Source organism: Desmodus rotundus, chromosome 1 (genome assembly GCF_022682495.2).
Source record: "Desmodus rotundus isolate HL8 chromosome 1, HLdesRot8A.1, whole genome shotgun sequence".
In the NCBI taxonomy this organism is placed as follows: Eukaryota; Metazoa; Chordata; class Mammalia; order Chiroptera; family Phyllostomidae; genus Desmodus; species Desmodus rotundus.
This window is the reverse complement of record NC_071387.1, coordinates 133,263,876-133,282,406: the sequence shown is the minus strand read 5'-3', so window position 1 is coordinate 133,282,406 and position 18,531 is coordinate 133,263,876. Positions and strand designations below refer to the sequence as shown.

The 18,531-nt window shown below is 48.4% G+C and overlaps 1 protein-coding gene across 1 annotated transcript in view; it reads right to left on the bottom strand.

Annotated features, from left to right (window-relative positions):
* Nucleotides 1–18,531, bottom strand: part of MYH16 (myosin heavy chain 16) — an 83,380-nt gene that overhangs the window by 35,257 nt on the left and 29,592 nt on the right. The window contains exons 5-20 of the mRNA XM_024571468.4: nt 17,481–17,637; nt 16,806–16,833; nt 16,397–16,493; nt 15,652–15,744; nt 15,055–15,118; nt 14,630–14,728; nt 12,811–12,914; nt 11,581–11,719; nt 10,984–11,252; nt 9,186–9,356; nt 7,197–7,379; nt 5,493–5,619; nt 4,640–4,698; nt 3,630–3,717; nt 3,135–3,252; nt 1,815–1,935 (exon numbers count right to left, since the gene is read on the bottom strand). Of these exons, the coding sequence (XP_024427236.2) occupies nt 1,815–1,935; nt 3,135–3,252; nt 3,630–3,717; nt 4,640–4,698; nt 5,493–5,619; nt 7,197–7,379; nt 9,186–9,356; nt 10,984–11,252; nt 11,581–11,719; nt 12,811–12,914; nt 14,630–14,728; nt 15,055–15,118; nt 15,652–15,744; nt 16,397–16,493; nt 16,806–16,833; nt 17,481–17,637 (1,917 nt within the window). The remainder of the gene's footprint in view (nt 1–1,814; nt 1,936–3,134; nt 3,253–3,629; nt 3,718–4,639; nt 4,699–5,492; nt 5,620–7,196; nt 7,380–9,185; nt 9,357–10,983; nt 11,253–11,580; nt 11,720–12,810; nt 12,915–14,629; nt 14,729–15,054; nt 15,119–15,651; nt 15,745–16,396; nt 16,494–16,805; nt 16,834–17,480; nt 17,638–18,531) is intronic.

The following is an 18,531-nucleotide window of genomic DNA, read 5'->3' as shown; positions in this document are numbered from 1 at the left end:
ATAGAAGGAGCCAGGAGACCTGCATTTGGCCTCAGCCTGTCTTGAATGTCCATGTAACATTGGTCAAGTCACTGTCCTTTGTGGGGGGACCTTGGTCTCTCCTCTTGTGCAGGGGAAGTGTAGGACCCTAAGTCTCCTGAGATTGGAGAGTCTGTGATTCTATATGTAGGAGAAGGGAGTGGAGCCCCCAACTAAACCCTTTACATGGATGCTATAGGCACTGACAGGAAAAGAATACCCCCTTCAACTCCCCTGCCTCCCCAGAAACCCAGGGAACTAACCATCATGGGGTAAAATATTTGATATTTCAAAGTTAATTGGCATTGAGGTTTGGTCTTTGAAGGGCAGTGGTGGTGAGCCTGTGGCTGGGGGAGGGGTGTGAGGCCCACATGGGCCAACACTGGGGATAAGGATGCAGTTTACAGGCAGAAGCACCCTGTTCCCTGTTCTACCCCAGACACCAGAGCCTGCCTGGTCCTTAGGGAACAAAACTGTCCCCACCAGCCCAGGCCTTTATCTGGACCTGAGATGCCCAATGCAATTCTTGAACAATAGCACGATGCAGTCTGTTTGCCCAGGTGGTAGCTGTGTCAGACTGTGTCATACTGGTGAAGTCAGCCCTATTTTTTCAGCTCACATGACCCACGGTCGTAGGGTCTGAGGCCTGCTCTGTCCATCTGGTTCTATGAAATTGGTCATGTCACCTCCACCCCACCCTTAAGCTTTCTTATGTTTTCCATTTGTCAAAGGTAGGGTGGGGGAAGGAGCTTGTCTTCGAGGCTCTCTCCAGCTCAAGTACTTAATGATTCTGTGACAAAACTTGGAGTGTTCCTGAAGCCAATTTAGCTACACCTAACATATATCAATTGTGAAGGAGGCCAAAGCTAATAGTCCTGGCAGATTCTAGAGCAGTGTTAAAATTCTGCTAGCACCTGCTGCTATATAAAGTAAGCTCCAGGGTGCTAGGGACACTTTTTTGGTTCATTGGTTTAACCCTACAGTTGAAAATCATGCCTGGGATCCAGGGGGCACTCCCTGAGCATTTGCTGACATGTTGGATGCACACACATGTTGGAGCTTTCACATGCATGGAGCCACACTAGGCCCGTAGAGAAGCTGCACTCACCTGTACCACCCAGGAGACCCGGAGAGGCCAACGACCTGCTCCAGGCTACACAGAGGCACTCTTGACTGTAAAGCCAGTGCTCCTCCCATGTCGGGATACAGTTTGGTTGTAGCTATAGATGGACACCTTGCATTGTCAGCCTGGCCAACCCTAACTTTTTTTGACAGGATTCTGTTGGGCCAGGAAGTGGGACAGACAAAAGACAGCCCAGGCCCTGTGAATCAGGATCAGGTGGCTGCTCCATCTGAGTTAACCCTGACTTACCGGCCACTTGAGGCTGAGGTTCTTGGTGTGAGTGGCCTGGGATTATGGTGCTTCACCTGAAGACTTCAACCATACATGTACTACCATGCCCCAGTCAAATCCAGGGCCTTGATTCTGACTGGCTACTTTTATTTTTAGAAATGTGGGGCACATACATTCCTATGAAATATCCCACCATTTATTGAGCAGCATTCTGTCTGAGCTGGATTCTCATGTAAGTTACTGTTAATTGTCCCCAAGTCCCACGAGACTGACCTTATGAGCCCTGGTTTTTCAAAGGAGGAAACTGGGGCTCTCATTAGCTGAGAAACTTGTCCAAGACAGGCAACTGGCCAGTGGTGAATCTGGAATTCACACCCTGGGGCTCACCTTCTTAAAACAAGGCTGAGTGTTGTAGGGTGGGAGCACAACAGGAAGACCCTACCTTGGTATGTCCGATTTTGTATTCATTTACATCCAAGTCGATGGACCCAAGCAGCAGCTCTGAGGCCTTCTTATTGTCTACAAACCCCTGAGGAATCACGTTGGGGTTCAGCACTTGGTACCTGTCAGGAGAGGGATGGATGACAACTGTCATGCAGTTGTCATCATCTCCAAGCAGGCAGCATGAAAGCACGTCCATGCAGTTTTCCCTTGACCTATCCCCTCAAGTCAGGGAATAGACTCCTTTACAGAGGCCCCAGCAGGCAGAGGGATGGGTCTGACAGGAGACTTTGGGGACTGAATGTCATTGCCGGTGGGGGGTTAGGGGACAGGTGTTCATAAAAATGCAGACACTAAACTCTTTCTGTTTTCCCAGGCATAGGAGAACTACTTTTTTTCCTGACCTGCCAGCAGCCCCCTCTGTGGTCTTAGACAAGTGCTTCCCCAGTTAGGGACTTCAGATGACTTGGACAAGATGACCTCAGGTGATCCTTCCTACTCCATCAATCTGTGGTCACATGGTCTAGAGGGGGCCTAGAAGTAAAATACTCCCAAAAGATGGGGACTTGGTTTGGGTTCTCCCAGAAATAAACCCTGAGACCAGGATTGAAGTGCAAGTAGTTAACTGGGATGTGGTAGAGTTAGGAAGTGGGGTGGGAAGCAAGTAAAAGGCATGTTATCAAGCCAGTTATCACAATAGGCAACTGGGTCTTAATCCTGCTGGGGACACTAGGAGCAGTGGCGAGCTGGAACCTGCTCCTGCTGGCTCACAAGAAGGAATAGTGTGCATCTCTTTCCAAGATCATATTCAGTGAGTGATGACATGTTGGTAGCTTGAAATCAGCCATGGTGGGAGTATTTAAGCCATAGATACAGGCAGACACTAAAACAGACCTTCCTTTTTTTTTTTTTTTTAAATAACCTGGAGAGCCTGTTGTTAAACATTTACTAGCATGTTCCTATCGGATCTGACAGTCAGTATAGGACACACTTCAGTGTCAGCCCACCAGAAGGGTGAGGGAGCTGAAATATTTATATGCCAATTGTCCTTAGTCACTGGTTGAGGGATACATCAGGGGAGGCATTAATTCCTGATACTTTCAGCCTGCCAAGTAGCCAAGCCGCCAGAGAAAGCCCTCAGGCAAAGAAACGCAGGTGTTGACAGTTAAAAGTTGGGCCAAGGTAGTGAAGTACTGAAGTAGTGATAGTGAGGCTGCAAACATCATCATACCTACAGTGTCTGTGACAATGGGATATTTATCCATTGCCAATCATTGAAAACTGAGAACTGTATCCAAGGTTTCGGGAAGACATTACTCACCTCTGTTTGAACTCGGGGTATTGCAGCCTGTTCGGGAAGCCCTTCCTGCAAATACGGATACCTTCCAGGACTCCATTGCAAGCCAGCTGGTGCATGACTAGGTGGGCGTCCACCACACCTGCCAAGAGGGAGGGCACAGGATGGGGAGTCGCTACCCTGTGGTGGGACAGGCCACTCCTTGCCACTCACGGAGACTGAAGGGAGTATCCACGTTATCAACCCCAGTCTTCTCCCATCACTGACTAGGAATCCCTGGTCCCTCACAATTCAGCAAAGACCCAAAGGCTCTCCCGTGTGTGACTTCTCTCTGGGTGGGCACCATTCTGCTGTACAAAGCAACTAGAACACAGTTTTTGGATGATCCATTGAGGATTATTTCATACTCTGTTTAGCCCCAATCATCCCTGGTTATTGAAAGTCGACTTAATTTGGAGCAAACGCCAAATTCACAAATCCTGAGAACTGCCAGCAGGGAGACATGTCCCCATGACATACCTGATTGCTTGAACTCATTGGGGACGATACAGCGGACAAAATGGGGGGAAGTGCTATGGAGGGTGGTCATCAGCTTGTTTAACTGCTCCTGGGGTTGGAAGAAAAAGGAAAATTGGGAGCAAAGCTTGGTGTTGGTGTTGCAGGATATCCATGCCCAGGAGAGGTATTTATTTAGAGTTTAATTAATTAAATTAAAATTAAAATTCAGTTATTTCAATCACAGCGGCCACTTTTGAAGTACTCACTAACTACATATTGCTAGTGGCTACCCCACGGGACAGCACATTGAATAGTGGTTGCCCTCTGGAAGGAAGAGAGTGTTTCTGTCATTGTGGGAAGTTCTTCTGGATGGCAGTACTCTTCAAGGTCCACCGACTTGCTTAAGGTGCATGATTTACAAGATGCCGGACCCTTTCCCATTCAGGGCTGGGTCATTGTAGACCCTTGGTAGTGCAGGGAGCCACAGTGCTTGTGCGTGGGCAAACCCCTGCCCATCGTTAACCTCCCTACTAAACGGTCCCTCCTGTTCCACTTGGATACCTCCAATGAGGCAACCCACTGTGCCTTAGGACAGCTGATCCTTGGGAAATAGCAAAGGTTTTCTTTGTGTAACATCTCCCCATGGGCTGCATTTCTGCACTTTGGAACATTTCCAGTAAAGCCCAAGCTTTGTGAAAGAAGATGTGTCAACTAACTCTAGGGCACTAGAGCTTAGCCATTGATAGCTCTCCACTTGTCATGTTGGGCAAGTCTCGTCACTCTCTGGGTTTCAGTCTGAAATGATACAGTTGGACTGGACCATCTCTGAGGGTCATTTCTGCTCTATGGTCTTATGGTTCTGTGACCCCTTCAGAAGGAAACAGACTCCTCGAATGCAAGAGCCAACCATAGTCATAGAAATGAAGCCATCCTGTCCTTGGTTGTGAGGTGGCAGCCCAACCACCATACCATTGAAAAGGGGAGATAGGTGCACTGAATGGAAGGTGGCCTCTGGGGCAGCCCCTACTCACCCTGTAGAAATTGGAGACTGTCATGAAGGAGGACCCTCTCTTCTGCTTCTTGCCTCCAGCTAAGGAAAAGAGACAAACATGTTTCCCTTCAGCACCCAGCATGGGTGAAGGGCTGTTTCAAGGACATGCGTTCTCTGGTTTTGAAAGAGCTTTTTTTTTTTGAGGGCTAGTTAAGGCAGGGCCCTCTCACCAGGAAAATAAGATCTACCAGGGAGTGGGCCAATGGGCCAATGATTGCCAAAAGGAGTGCTGTGCTCCCTGGAGAGGGGGTAGCCCTTTGTGATTTAGGGCTGGCACAAGGGCATAAACTTCTCCTATTGCCCAGGGAGGAGGAAGAGCCCACAGACCATCTGAAGAATTGCATGTTGCTGGTGAAAACATCTCTGAGCCAAAGGAGATTTGCAGTTCTTGCCCCACTGAGTGGCAGCTCCAGCAGGCAGCTCTCACCCAGGGTTTTCCCTTATGGGCCACACAGCCTGGACTATGTGGGGGGCAAGGATGGACTTGGCATTTGCCTCAGACAAAGGAGAGCAGGGAGCAGAAAATAAGCACAGAGAGCTTATTTTGGGCATCAGCTTTTCCCCAGCAGTATTGTTCTGCCTAGAGGTGATATGGGCCTAGTGATCAATTCAGTTGTTGCATCTGTATCCTTCTATGGCAATATCCTCTATGGTTTACCTCAAGCAGCATGTCATCCATCTGTCCGTCCATCCATCCATCCCTCCCTCCTTCCCTCCTTCCCTCCCTCCATCCATCCATCCAATGAGAGTTGAATAAAAAATGTTGTTTCTTTTCATATTGGCCACTGAAGGGCATCACTACAGGGAGACTGGACACAAGGGTTCAGCCATACCTGGAGCCTCCTCTTCTTTGAAGAGTAGGGCCAGGATAGACACTGATGATTTCTGGAACAAGCCCACCACTGTTTCATTCAAGGGGTCTTTGTTCTTCTCCAGCCAGCCTGTGATGTTGTAACCCACCTGAAAAGGGACAAATACTGGTGAGTACATTCCTACCTACAGCTCTATCTGCTCTTAGTTCCCAAGATCAATCTCCCATCTCCTGGTACTTCCATTCTTGTCCTGATGACTTGCCTGGAGTCCTGGAATGTCCCAGGTATGGGCCCCATCATCTGATTTCTTAAGTCATTTGCAATTTACTTTTTTGGGCACCGCACCTCTGGGCTTTGCCCACAAACCAGGACTCCCAGCTACTCTCTGTTGGGCTATGACTTTCTCTTGCATGTCATGTTTTTCTGGCTACTCTGAGCCTCCCTGACCCCTGGATCTTCTTCTACTCAGGTGAGCTGATCTTGCTGTCAGTGACAGGCCTGACCAGTAGACAACTCCCTAGAAGAGCATCTGGTCTCTCTTTGCCCAGAAGCACATACACCCTGGGACACTGCCTTGTGGAATTGGCTGGGGGAGGTGTTGCATTTATCCACAACTGGGGTTCCATGTGTCCAGATAATTGGACATCCACAAATTTCTGTTTCCCATTTGCCCTGTGGCATCAGCTGGAGAGGCAAAGATGAAGAAGCCTTTCAGATCCTTCCTTTGAGTACCAAGAACTGAGGGAGCAGATGGGAAGCTCAAACCTTTGGGCTTCTCATCTCCTCTACAGCACATATATGTTTGTCATTTCTGAGCTTTATTTTAGAGCCTTGTTGGAAGTGAAGAGCTCCCATTTCACTTTTAACATTCCATTGCTATAAACATTCCATTGCTTCTAATAGCGTGGGAGATGAAGTGGAGTGCTGCAGTTCGGCCCCAAGCCTGCTATTTGCTCTAGGTGTCAGTACTATTCATTTCGCGAGTAACTGACATTGCTATGGTTGATGAGATGATAAAGTCTTGGGTCCCGATGCCTGATCTGACAGCACCTTTCCTGACGGCTCTGTGCTAAGGCTGCTGTTTCCTTGCATTTAAACCCAAGGAGAGTCAATGAACTCTAGTGGTAACAGCAATATTGGCATTTATGGCAATACTGAAATCCCAAGGAAGCCAAACATGGTTTTATAAGCTGGATGGATGAATGTTGTCATCCCAATCAATTATTCAAATAGAACCTGAGTCTTGTGTGCACTTAATTACTCCCTTCCCTGAGGACTGAGTTTGTCATGAGTGAAAAGCAGCTTCATAGATGTCACTTTGATGGTTTGGTGGTAACAAGCTGCCAGAGAGGTGGGTTAATCATTTGGAGACTAATTAATGGGCTCATGGAAATTTTTTTTAAGTGTACTCATTTCTGACCAAGATTGAAGTTCAGCTGTCAAGCCATGGGCCTTAGACAATGGTGTGGCCCTGGCAGTTCTGGGGGCACAAACTGTCGGTCACTCCCTGGCAGGCATTCTTGGCTGGATAGCTTTTGAATTCTCAGATAAAGAAATAATGATGGAGTATGAGCTAAAGCTCATTTCAATGAACTGATCACCTTGTTCTATTGTGGCTGTACTAGCTGGAGGCTGGAAGCTTCCAGAAGGGTGTGTCAGGATGAACCCATAATAGCAGGAGGAAACGGGAGTCAGAAGGTGGCCACAGGTTAATATAATACTCACTGTGCCTGCATAGTGGACAAGCTCAAAGTGGGCCTCGGGCACCTTGCCCTTTCCTCCTCCCTTGGGTTTAAGGAAGTTGTTGGACTTGCCCAGGTGGTTGTCGTACAGGGCTGCCTTGAATGTGGCATCGGTGGCCTTGGGGAAGACACACTGTTCCTCCAAGATGGAGAAGATGCCCATGGGCTAGAAGAGAAGAGGAGTGGGTGGCATTAGAACAGGCCACAGGATCCCAAAGAAGGTACTTTGACATTAGCCAAGGGTTGGTGGGACAGGTGCCCACACCCCCATGTGGCCAGGAAGCAGAACTCTGGGAATGGTGCCTGGTGCTCCATGGTCTGGTCTTCGAATGCCATGGCCATTTAGACTTGAAAGAGACTAGAATTCATGAAGTCCAGAAGAAGGGAAGACTGAAGTCTGAAGGGGGCAAGTAGCTTCCCGAGTGTTAATGCCACCTAAACAGTGGTACCAGGCAGGTTTGGCCCCCAGGAAAAGGGTGAGATCAATAACACCTGATCTCTCTGTGTTTGATTTATCTGCTTTTATCTACTCCTCCTCCTTAATGACATTCCTGGTTACCAAGGGGCCTCATGTTCTAGGTCTCTACTGACACAAAAAAGTGGAGCTCATAAATGTTATTAGTGCCTTAATATTCCCCCTTCCATGCAGGGTCTGGCTTTTTAAAGAAGACTTCTGGAAGAGGGTAATGCTTAACCCCAAAGCTCAGGCATGAGAATGTTCCAGCCTCTGTGACAGCTGGACAGGGACATATGTGTAGGTGTGGGTGGGCGGGTGAATCATGCATGTAGCCTGATTTTGGAGACAGTTTTCCTGGGGAGTTAAAGCTGAGCCCACATCGGAGACCCCTGGCTATCTTGATGATAGATTCTCTATGAGAGGCCAAAGAATGAGCCTATGACAGCAATTTTCAACCTTTTTCATCTCACGGCACACATAAACTAATTACTAAAATTCTGCGGTACACCAAAAATACATTTTTTGCCGATCCGACAGAAAAATACCGTAAATATAATTTTGATTCATTCACACCAGATGGCTATTATTGTGTTGGCTATTGTCATTTTCTTTTGACAATCTGAGGAAAAAGATGTCAGTGTCCCTGATTAAATAGTCAGATACTGCATGCTTTAAAAATTCTTGCGGCACACTGGTTGAAAATTGCTGGTCGAGGAGACAAGATATGTTCTTTTTTTTTTTTAATTTTTATTGTTATTCAATTACAGTTGTGTGCCTTTTCTCCCCATCCCTCCACCCCACCCCAGCTGAACCCACCTCCCTCCCCCACCTCCACCCTCCCACAAGATATGTTCTTTTTTTCTTTCTATTTTTCTTTTTTAACTTTTCACTTTGATACAATTTCAGGCTTTCAAAAAATCATGTAAAGTTTTCCTATATACCCTCCATCCAACTTCTCCAAAAGTTAATATATTTTACTCTGTACAATAACAAAAACCAGGTGTAATACTATGAATATACTTTGTTCAAATTTGATCATCTGTCCCATAAATGTCCTTTTTCTATTCCTTTCCTGCATTTAGTCAAACCATGTCTATTTTTGAACTAGGCCATCTGCTAAAACACCAAAATCCCTATGGTGTGATTACAGGGGAGCCTGACTCCGCCACTCACAGGCTGTATGACCTTGGACAAGTGATATCCCTTCTCTGTGCCTCAATGTTTCCATCTCTGAAATGGTTATACTAATCTATCCCCCACATATGGTAGCTTGTGATGATTCAATGAGTTAAGGCATTCAACAGCCCAACTAAGTGTGGTCACTGCAGTCACCGTTGTACCCATTTTGCAGATAAGAAGCTAAAGTTCAGACCAACCAAGATCATCAGCAGTGTTGCTGACTGCCCCGGATCCAGGTGCCGCCTCCCTGCAGACCCCAGTGACATTCCCTCCTGACGTGAGCCCTGGGCAGAGCCCCAGCCTCTCTCCAAGCCCCTCCTTTGAGAAGCAGGTTACCTTTTCCAGGAGGTCGATGCAGGCCTGCAGGTCAAGGCCAAAGTCTATGAAGACCCAGTCGATGCCCTCCCTCTTGTACTCTTCCTGCTCCAGCACGAACATGTGGTGGTTGAAGAACTGCTGCAGCTTCTCGTTGGTGAAGTTGATGCACAGTTGCTCAAAGCTGTTGAACTGCGGCAGGAGGACAGAAAGAGGGGTCTCAGCCCAGGCACCGACAGAGCCTCTTCCAGGACCAAATGATAAGCCACAGCAGAGCTAAAACCGCTGAGGGCCAACCCATGTCAGACGCTGTCCCAAATGCCTTAATGCCGACCATCTCACCAGTGGCCCCCTCAGCCCTGTGAGAAGCCCTTCTCCATTACTCTTCCTGCAAAGACAGAGCAGCTGGAGCACGTGCCCCCGGCCACACAGTGCTGCTTCCAGGACCGAGACCTCGGCAGCCAGACTCCGGCCCTGTGTGGTTAACAAAAATCTTCATGGAAAGAACCATTTTCTTGCCAGATATGGAAATTATCTTAGATGTTTTATGGATCTGACTCCTGTTGTGCCTTTGGACCATTCTCTGTGTAGTTTTTCTCATTCCTCATCTGTAGAATGAAGGGGTTTGAGGGATGTATACAACCCCCTTTCTGAAGTCAGAGACTGCTTTCTCTGAATGAAACCCCATGCTGAAGCCTCATGTGAAAAACCAGTTGAAGTCGAGGTGCTACTGAAATCACAGAGCAATATTCATGTAGCATGCGCAAGCATCTGACCCTGGGCTAGGCTGCATCTGCTCGAAAAACCTTACAAGGCAAGAATGGTTAGTGTTCCCATTTATATGTGGGGACAGAGGCCCACAGAGCTTGGAAATAGCTGAGCTGGGATTTGGTCCCTGTGTGTTTGTTGCACACACTCTGCTGTTGGCACAAGGCATCCTCTTTCTTCCCTACTCCCCCTCCGGCTGACTGTCGGTGGCTGCCCAGGACTCTGGGGAGCACAGTTTGGAAACTCTAAGGCTCCTTCTACCTATGAAATGAAAGTATTCTATTGCAGACAGCAGCCAAATTAACCTGTTAGAACCTGAAAGAAACTGGGCTGAGCTGTTTAAACAAATCCATCTGTGGCTAGTAGAAATCTCAGAATAACAGGATAGCAGAGCTGAAATGGACCTTAGAGATCACCTCCTCCAGCCTGTTCATTTTACAGTTGAGAAAATTGAGGCTCAGAGAGGGGTGGACAATTTCCTAAGGCCACACAACTAGTTGGTGGCCAGCCTGAGTCCAGAACCAGTCTATTGACTCTTAATTGTGCTGCTTCCAATTGTCAAGGTAAAATCTTCCTGACGGAGAACACTAGTCTTGTGATTAGAGCAGAATCCCATTTCTGTGGGCAAGAAGTGGCAGGCCACCAATGTATGCTGGTAAGTCAGCTCTCTCTCTCTCTCTCTCTCTCTCTCTCTCTCAAAAAAAGAAAAGCCTGGTTTGTAGTGTTGGCCAATTTCCAATATAAACACTCACAGGGCCATGTATCAATATGATGTCAGCTGGCTCACAAAATTCCAGAAAATTTAACAATCTACTCTTGTGAGCCAGTACAGGTCAGGTCCAGCACACACTCACTCTATCCATTATCATTCTTTATGACTATGGAAAAGAAGATAACACTTTCTGGAGGCCCAAAGTCAGATACCTGGGAGCAAACTACAATTGGCCTATCCCAGGTCCAAGGTAAGAAGCAAGAGAACCACGGTGAAAAGTAATTTATAAAAGGACAACAGCCAGCCCAAAGCAGAAATGAAAGGCAAGGCCAGGCACACCTCAAAGATCTCGAAGCCGGCAATGTCCAGCACCCCGATGAAGAATTGCCTCTGCATCTTGGTGTCCAAGGTCTTGTTGATCCTGACCACCAGCCACTTGAACATCTTGTCGTAGACAGCCTTGCCCAGTGCCCCAATGGAGTTGTTGCATTGTTCCATGTTCTGGCCCTTTTGCACAAACTCGTTGCCTACTTTGACCCGAGGCCTGGTGATGCCCTTCTGGAGTTCCCCGGAGTTGAGACCCATGAGATGGGCGACTTTGTCAGCCACTGGGCAGGGACGGAAAGAAAAGCAGGTGAGTGAAAGAAGATGGTGTCCTGAGAAACTTAGTATGGTCTCCCTAGGTGAGGCGAGGGTGGAGAGAAGATCCCATGTAGCCAATGAGAAAATACAGGTCTGAGATGGTTTCCACACTCCCTCCAGGCCAAGTGGCAAAGTAAAGTATAGAAACCAAAATCATGTCTCTCTGGGAATATCACTGTCTGGACATTCAAGGAACATCCTTGGTTTAAAGCTTGTCTCGGAAATGTGCACGAAGCCCTGGGGAGCCCTGCCACTGGCTGCCTCATCTCTGACAGGCCCCAGCCCAACACCTACCCTCGGTGGTGTCCACTTCAGCTTGCTCCTCTCTGGGCTTCTGCTTGAACTTCATGTTGCCAAAGTGCATGATGCCCCCAGTCAGCTTATAAACGCCCATCTTCTCCTCAGCGCTAAAGCCCAACACGTCAAAGGCAACCTGCAAGGCCACAGGGAGGAGAAAGCGAAGAACCTCCTAGCTTCCCATTCCTGAGTGGAGGCCACAACATTGCCACTGCACCATGGTGTGGACTTTGGAGATCAGACACACCCTGATCAGGGAGGTCTGTTCTTCTCCAAGGGGCCCAGACCAGATGCTCTGCAATACAGTCCCTGTATTTGTTTAACCTCTCTGGCCTCTGTTCAGTCTTTGGCAAAATGGCAATAGTAGGTGGTCATAAGGATAAATCAGAATGACGAATAAATGTTTAGTCCAGTGCTTGACACATGATAAAAACTGAGGAGTAGTATCATTATTCCCATCTTTATTATTGTTAAGGCTTCATGCTAGGCATTGGGAGAAGAGAAGGCAAAGATGCATCAGGAATCAACTGTGCTGTCAAACAGGAGGGATTACACAAATACTCCTACCAGAAGCCATGGGTACTCAGTGCCATAAAAGCAGGAGAAAGGGAGGGTGTAATAGGAATGTGTAGCTGGACTGGAAAGGGGAAACAAATGTATAGAGTAGTCCTGGCAGGTGTGGCTCACTTGGTTGGAACATTGTCCCCTAAACTGAAAGATGGTGGGTTCGATTCCTGGTCAGGGCACATGCCTAGGTTGCAGGTTTTGCCCCCTGTCAGGGTGCATACTAGAGGCAACTGATCCATGTTTTTCTCATTACAACGATGTTCCTCTCTCTCTCTCTCCTTCTCCCCCGCCCTCTCCGCCCCCCTTACTTTCCCTTTCCCTTTCCCTAAAATCAGTAAGTGTGTCCTTGGGGGAGGATTAAAAAAATCCATGACATACATGGCCCCCTTAAATCCCTACAGAATTATAGTTCATGGCGGAATCTTTGGGGCTCTCTATGTAATTCTAGTTCAATACTGCAAAGAGAAACTCTGCTTGCTATGACAGGCTTGGGAGGAACTCTAACTGCAACCCCAGAAAAATCCAGGGAAGAGTCTGGGTTGTTGCTTGACAACTCATAGGGGCTCTCCCCCACCCCAATTCTTATGGTAGTGCATGCCGGCCCCCAAAGTTTCCCTCTTGACTCTTTTCATCTTTCACCAGCCATTCCCACCCACTTACATCTGTGATTTGCAGCTCCTCCCCGTCGTCCATGTTCTCCACCATGGTGACGCCCTGGCTCACCCAGTTGTACTCTTTAGGGTTGGGGAGCAGCAGCAAACTCTCTGCCAAGAGCAGGAAAGAGAGTTAACAGCTTGGTGACACATGTCCTTCCCTTTCCTTTTTAACCAATATCTCTAAATGCCTCTCATGTGCCATGTATGACGGTGGACACTGTGGGGGTTACAGAGCTGAACAAGACATGGTCCCCTCCCTTTGGGATCACCCAGAGTTATAGAGAGACTTGAGCAAGGTCACAGGAGGAGCTTGAGAGTGGCAAGAGTCTCAGGGACTTGATTGTGTCCTGTGTCACTTGGCCCAATACCTGGCATCTAGTAGGCACCCAGTAGATAGCTTTGGGATGAATGAATTCATATCTTTCTCCTTTCTGTCTCCTATAAAGAGCAGGTCAGACTCTAAGGCAGAAGGTAATGCAGGATAGCAGTGGGCAGTAATAATCACTTCTATAGCATGTATGGAACATTGCTGCTTCCAAAAGAAATATCCTCACTTTTATTTTTCTTCAAATGTGTGTCCTTCCTACTCTTTGTATTTTCACTTTTGGAAGAGACATGGGTGAAAGAAATATTTGCCTTTCCTGTCATCTCTACCATTGAGAAAAACTACAGCTCCCGAATGAAGATAAATGGAGGCTGCCACACTGTACCAGAGAGGCACTAGAGCTTGGTGGGGAGTGTGGTAAAAAGGAGAGCCTTAGCTCCATCCAAAGGGACGACCACCATTCAGCTGCCCTGATTAGTGCCACTTGGGAGAGCAAGCCCATAACTACCGAATCTTCTGCTACTTCAGAGAAACCAGAAAATTGGTTTCCACTAATTAAAAGTACAGTGTGTTGAACACAAATAAAGCCCATCTGTGAGTGGGGATGGTGTCCAATGCTCTAGTGTCTGGCTGGGTCAGGAGGTGTGTATAAGGAAGATTGAGTCTTCATCCCCACATTCCCCACCCTGACACCAGGTACAGGCCTGTCGAGGACAGCTGAGCAGGTTGGTGTCTGCCCAAGGGCATCTGGCTGAGAGAATGACTGCACCCTGCTGGCCGAGCAGTGCCCTCAGTGAGCGGTGTGGCCCCAGAGTGCAGCCTGCAGTCATTGCACTGGCAACACTGCCAGGGTTAACCGTGGTCCTTGGCTGACCTCTCTGCTGCTGTCTGAGCATCGGGCCCAGAGGCAACAGGTCCAAGACACAAGAGGGCTAAAGCTCCACATCCCAGGGCTACGTCTCAGCCACGAGCTGCAGGCATCCCAAAGCCTCATCTATGAAATGGGCCTTATAAGGCCCATTTTCACAATGGAGTTAAGCCTCATAAGGCTGTCGTGAAGATGAGATGGGAGTAGAACTTTGAGAAGGTTCCCTGTAACCTACTTACAAAACTGTAAACTAAAGGGATTCAGGCAGAACCATGGGCTCCACACAAGGGAACTTTTTTGTTATTGAAAAAAGAGGAAAAGTTCTTTTGGATTGGTGTTTCACAAAATATAACCAGAGACATTGAAGTTAAGAACAATCTAACAATGGTCAGGGGGGAGTGGGGAGGGGACAGTGAGGAGAGGGGATTACAGGAACTACTATAAAGGACACATGGACAAAACCAAGGGGGAGGGTGGAGGTGGGGGAGGGAGGTGGGTTCAGCTGGGGTGGGGTGGAGGGATAGGGAGAAAAGGCATACAACTGTAATTGAATAACAATAAAAATTAAAAAAAAAAGAAAAAAGAGGAAAAGTGAGTTCAGGGGCAGGCAGACGGAGATAAAGATCTTACCAACAAGTTCAGGCTTCTTGTTAGAGAGGATCTGGTAGAAAATGTGGTAGCCCCTCTCAGCTGCTTGCTGTGAGATGACACGAGACTTCTCTAAGAGATCTGGGAAAGAATAAGCAAAATGCCTGTAAGCTCAGCCCTCTCTGCCTGGAGTGCAGGGTTCCTCTGCACAGAGTCCAGTGCCAAAGCCAGTCCTGGGCTCATTCTCCCCTGTCCCCCAGACACACAGCTTTGGGGGGCCCTGACTGTGGATGGTGGCAGACAGGCTACACTCAGGAGGGCCCCCCACTTGATAGAATGTTCCCCTGTTGCTATTTTGAAATTCCTAATACTTTTTGAACAGGGGACCCCTCACTGTCACTTTGCACAGAGCCCCACATTATGGAGCTGGGCCTGCCTGGAAGAACCCCTCGAAACGGCTGACTCACAGCTCTCGATGTCAGCTCCGGCCAGTTTGCCTGTAGTTCCGAAGTGGATTCGGATGAACTTGCCCTGAGCAGGGAGGAGAGGACAGGGTTGTGAGGGAGTGTGTGTGTAGAGCTAGAGCAACACAGGGCCCATGTTTGGCTGTAGTCACTCTTTGACAGCCCCCTGAATTCAGAGGGCACTTTGGGAATGTAACTGGGCCAGGCGTGGCTGTATTCTGAGTCATGGATGTCCCATGCAGAAGGGCAGGGGAGGTGGATGGATTTTGGAGCTCAGTCTTGGGTCTGTGAGGTAACCTGTAGGATTGGGGAGAGGGTCTGCAGCTTCCAGACACTGCAAGTCTCTGGCTCCCCTGTCTGACTTCGGAGCCCCAACACCACCATGTCCCCAAGTTTCTGTGTTTAAGCCCCTTGATTTATGTACCGATGTGAGTTCTGTCTGATGTAGAGCCTGACATGAAAATCTCTGGGGAGAGGATGCCTTGACTTGCCTAATCCCATTGTTGTGTTAAAATCAGCCCCAGTTCATTTACCTGGAACAGGGTGAGGACACCCATCCCACCTCCCCCAGGGCCCACCACTGCCACTGCTCACACTTACAAAGCGAGAGGAGTTGTTGTTCCTGGTGGTCTTGGCATTTCCGAAAGCCTCCAGCACAGGGTTTGCCTGGATGATTTGATCCTCCAGGGACCCCTGCCCCAAACAGAAACACCAGGTGGGGTGGCCTGTGGGCTACTGCCTGGGGACTCAGGGCTTTCAAGTGACAGTGTCTTATGTGCCAGGAACCAGAAGAGGAAGAGGTTTGGGAGGCTAGGAAATTGGGGCTGGAAGGGACCTAGGAGGATCCCCTCCATCATGCAGGGGGACAGCCACTGCATGATGACTGATGACAGTCCCCCTGCAGCCTCTGATGTTGGAGGGGCACCTGACTGATGATAGGCCTTGATTCTTAGCTGTTGTTTCCTCACTTTGCTCTTGGCGGAGACCCCTGAACAAGGTGAACATGCTCCCTGGGCATCCCTGGTCTCTCTCCCAAGCCTCCTTTTTTTTGGTCAGCATTTGATGGCTGCCACTGGCACAGCTAATGCTCTTTGTGCCCCCGGGCCTGTGTGTAAGATGTGGCCCAGGCAGCAGAATTCATCCTGTGGGAGGAAACCCGGGTCTGCAGCCACCTTCTCCCTGTGTGACCCCACCCAAGTCTCATCTCCCCAAGCCTCAGTCTTCCTGTCTGTGAAATGGCCCTAACCCATGGAGTAGCTGTGAGGGTCACAAGGGTGCCGCCCCATGGGCCCAAAGATGGGGCAGGCCGAGGACTGCAGACCTGAGCCTGCGCAGTCAGCCCTACCTTCGAATCTGAGGACTGTTTGCCAGTTCCCCCGATATTGGCAAAGTACTGGATGACCTTCTTCGTGTTCTCAGTCTTGCCAGCACCAGATTCTCCACTGCGGGTGGAAGATGGGAGCAGACAAGTGAAGCACCAGCAGGGGAGTGGCAGCGGAGGAGGGGAGCGATAAAGATTCAGGCTGAGCGTGATCACACTTCACCCTTCAGCTGTGACAGGCAGGTGGGGGGCTTAGGGACATGGAGGCTCCCTTAGTTTAGCCGGTGCAGATTTACTAATTGTGCTAAGCCCACTTGCTGCCCACAGATTTCTATACAAGGTCCCACTAGTTAATTTAAGAGGGCTTATTTATACATGTAAGACACAGACTTAATTATATGTATATAGACTGAAGGACAGAAGGGACACTTACGTGATTAGCATAGACTGATTTTCGCGATCTGCAGGGAAGAAAATAGCAATCGGAAAACATAATTAGGAAACACTTAGAAACTAGACATTTGACATCATCTTTGCCAAACAGTCTGCGTATCCCTGCATCCCACCAAGCTTGGAGAGTGGCTGCAGAAGCCAGGTGAGTCTGAAATCCCTCGGTCCTGCGGGGTCTGTGGTGACACGCCAGCCTCTGCATCAAACTTTGTGGAAAGGCCCAAGAACTGTCTGTCCACCCTGTTTCTACTCGTCTGTCCCATAAAGCTACCCAATCATAAGTAAAATAAAGAGAAATGATAATAAAAATCACTTCATGGGGCCTCTGTACTGTACGGCAGAGATCATACAGGGAATGGTTAAAAGTTGACTTGAGTTCTGGGCAAGCTACCTAACTCGGCATCCTGGCTTTTGTGATGCTTAATGAGACAGGGCGTGAGGCAGGGCTGGTACTTAGCAAGTGCACTCACTGAGCACTGGTGCCTGGTGTTAAAACCACATGCTGTTGCTGCTCAACATTTAGCAAAACACTGCAACAGGTGGTGCAGGGTCAGGGTTGGGATTGGGTAGCACATGGTTCTCATGCATTTGGAGCAACCGTGGCAAAGAAGCACCTGTCACCCACCATGAGAGCCCCAGCAGGCCCCACCCCACTCACCCATGAGCATGTCGTGGTAGGCATTGTCCGAGATGGAGAAGAGGTGGGGTGGCATCTCTGTGCGCTTCTTGCCTTTGTACATGTTGGCCACTCGGGCCCCGTAGATGGGTAGCCACTTGTAGGGGTTGACTGTCACGCAGAATAAGCCTGAGTAGGTCTGATGGGAGGGAAGGAAGATGGTTAACTGACCCTTCTTTCTGCTGCCTTCTTCCCTCTGGTCTCCAGCCTGTCATAGAGCAGCCTGGCTGGAGGTCACTGCCGGCCTGGAGAGAGAGAGAGCGGTATCCTCTCGGGGCAAAATCTATGTCTGAGTCTTTATTCAGTAAGGAAAATAAGTATTTTACTTAATATATATGTTTAATTTTCCTTTGGTTTAATTATTTGAATAGATAACACAGTCGCCGTATGGACAAACATGTAGTAAAAAGTTCCCCCAACTGTGTGGTGCCTGCCCCTCCTCCCACAGGTAAGCGCTTTCTAATATCCATGTCCACGGTTTCTGATGCATATACAAACAAATTCAGACACGTTCCTATGCCCCGCCTTGTTTTTAAAACTAAAGATAGTAGTATTTTATAATACTGTTTTATATATTTCTTTCTCCACTTAATATATCCGGGAGGTTTTTCCCTGAGAGTTTACAGAGATTTCTGGGGCATTTTCACAGCTGAGCAGTGCTCATTGTGTGGGCATGATTCCCTACTGGTAGGAATCATAGGGGTTGGGTTTGATCTACTCTTAAAAAGAGACATCAGCTTCTCTTTTCATCCCCAGGCAATTTTATGAGAAAATCATCCCATAAAAAGAATCAGAAAAACCAATGAGGTAGTATAAGAAATTATCTGAGCAGAGAATAAGTGAGGACAGGAAATGGCCAAGTGCATGGGTGTGCATCCGTAGCTTCTACACTCTCCCTTCTCCTTGCTGGACACTCATATTGATCCACTGTCCCCACTCTGTGCCTCTTTATAGTTCAACTTTAAGACTTTCCACTTTGGTCGAAGTGGGACTACTGCCCCCCTACCACCCTCCCCAGCCCCTGCCAGACCCA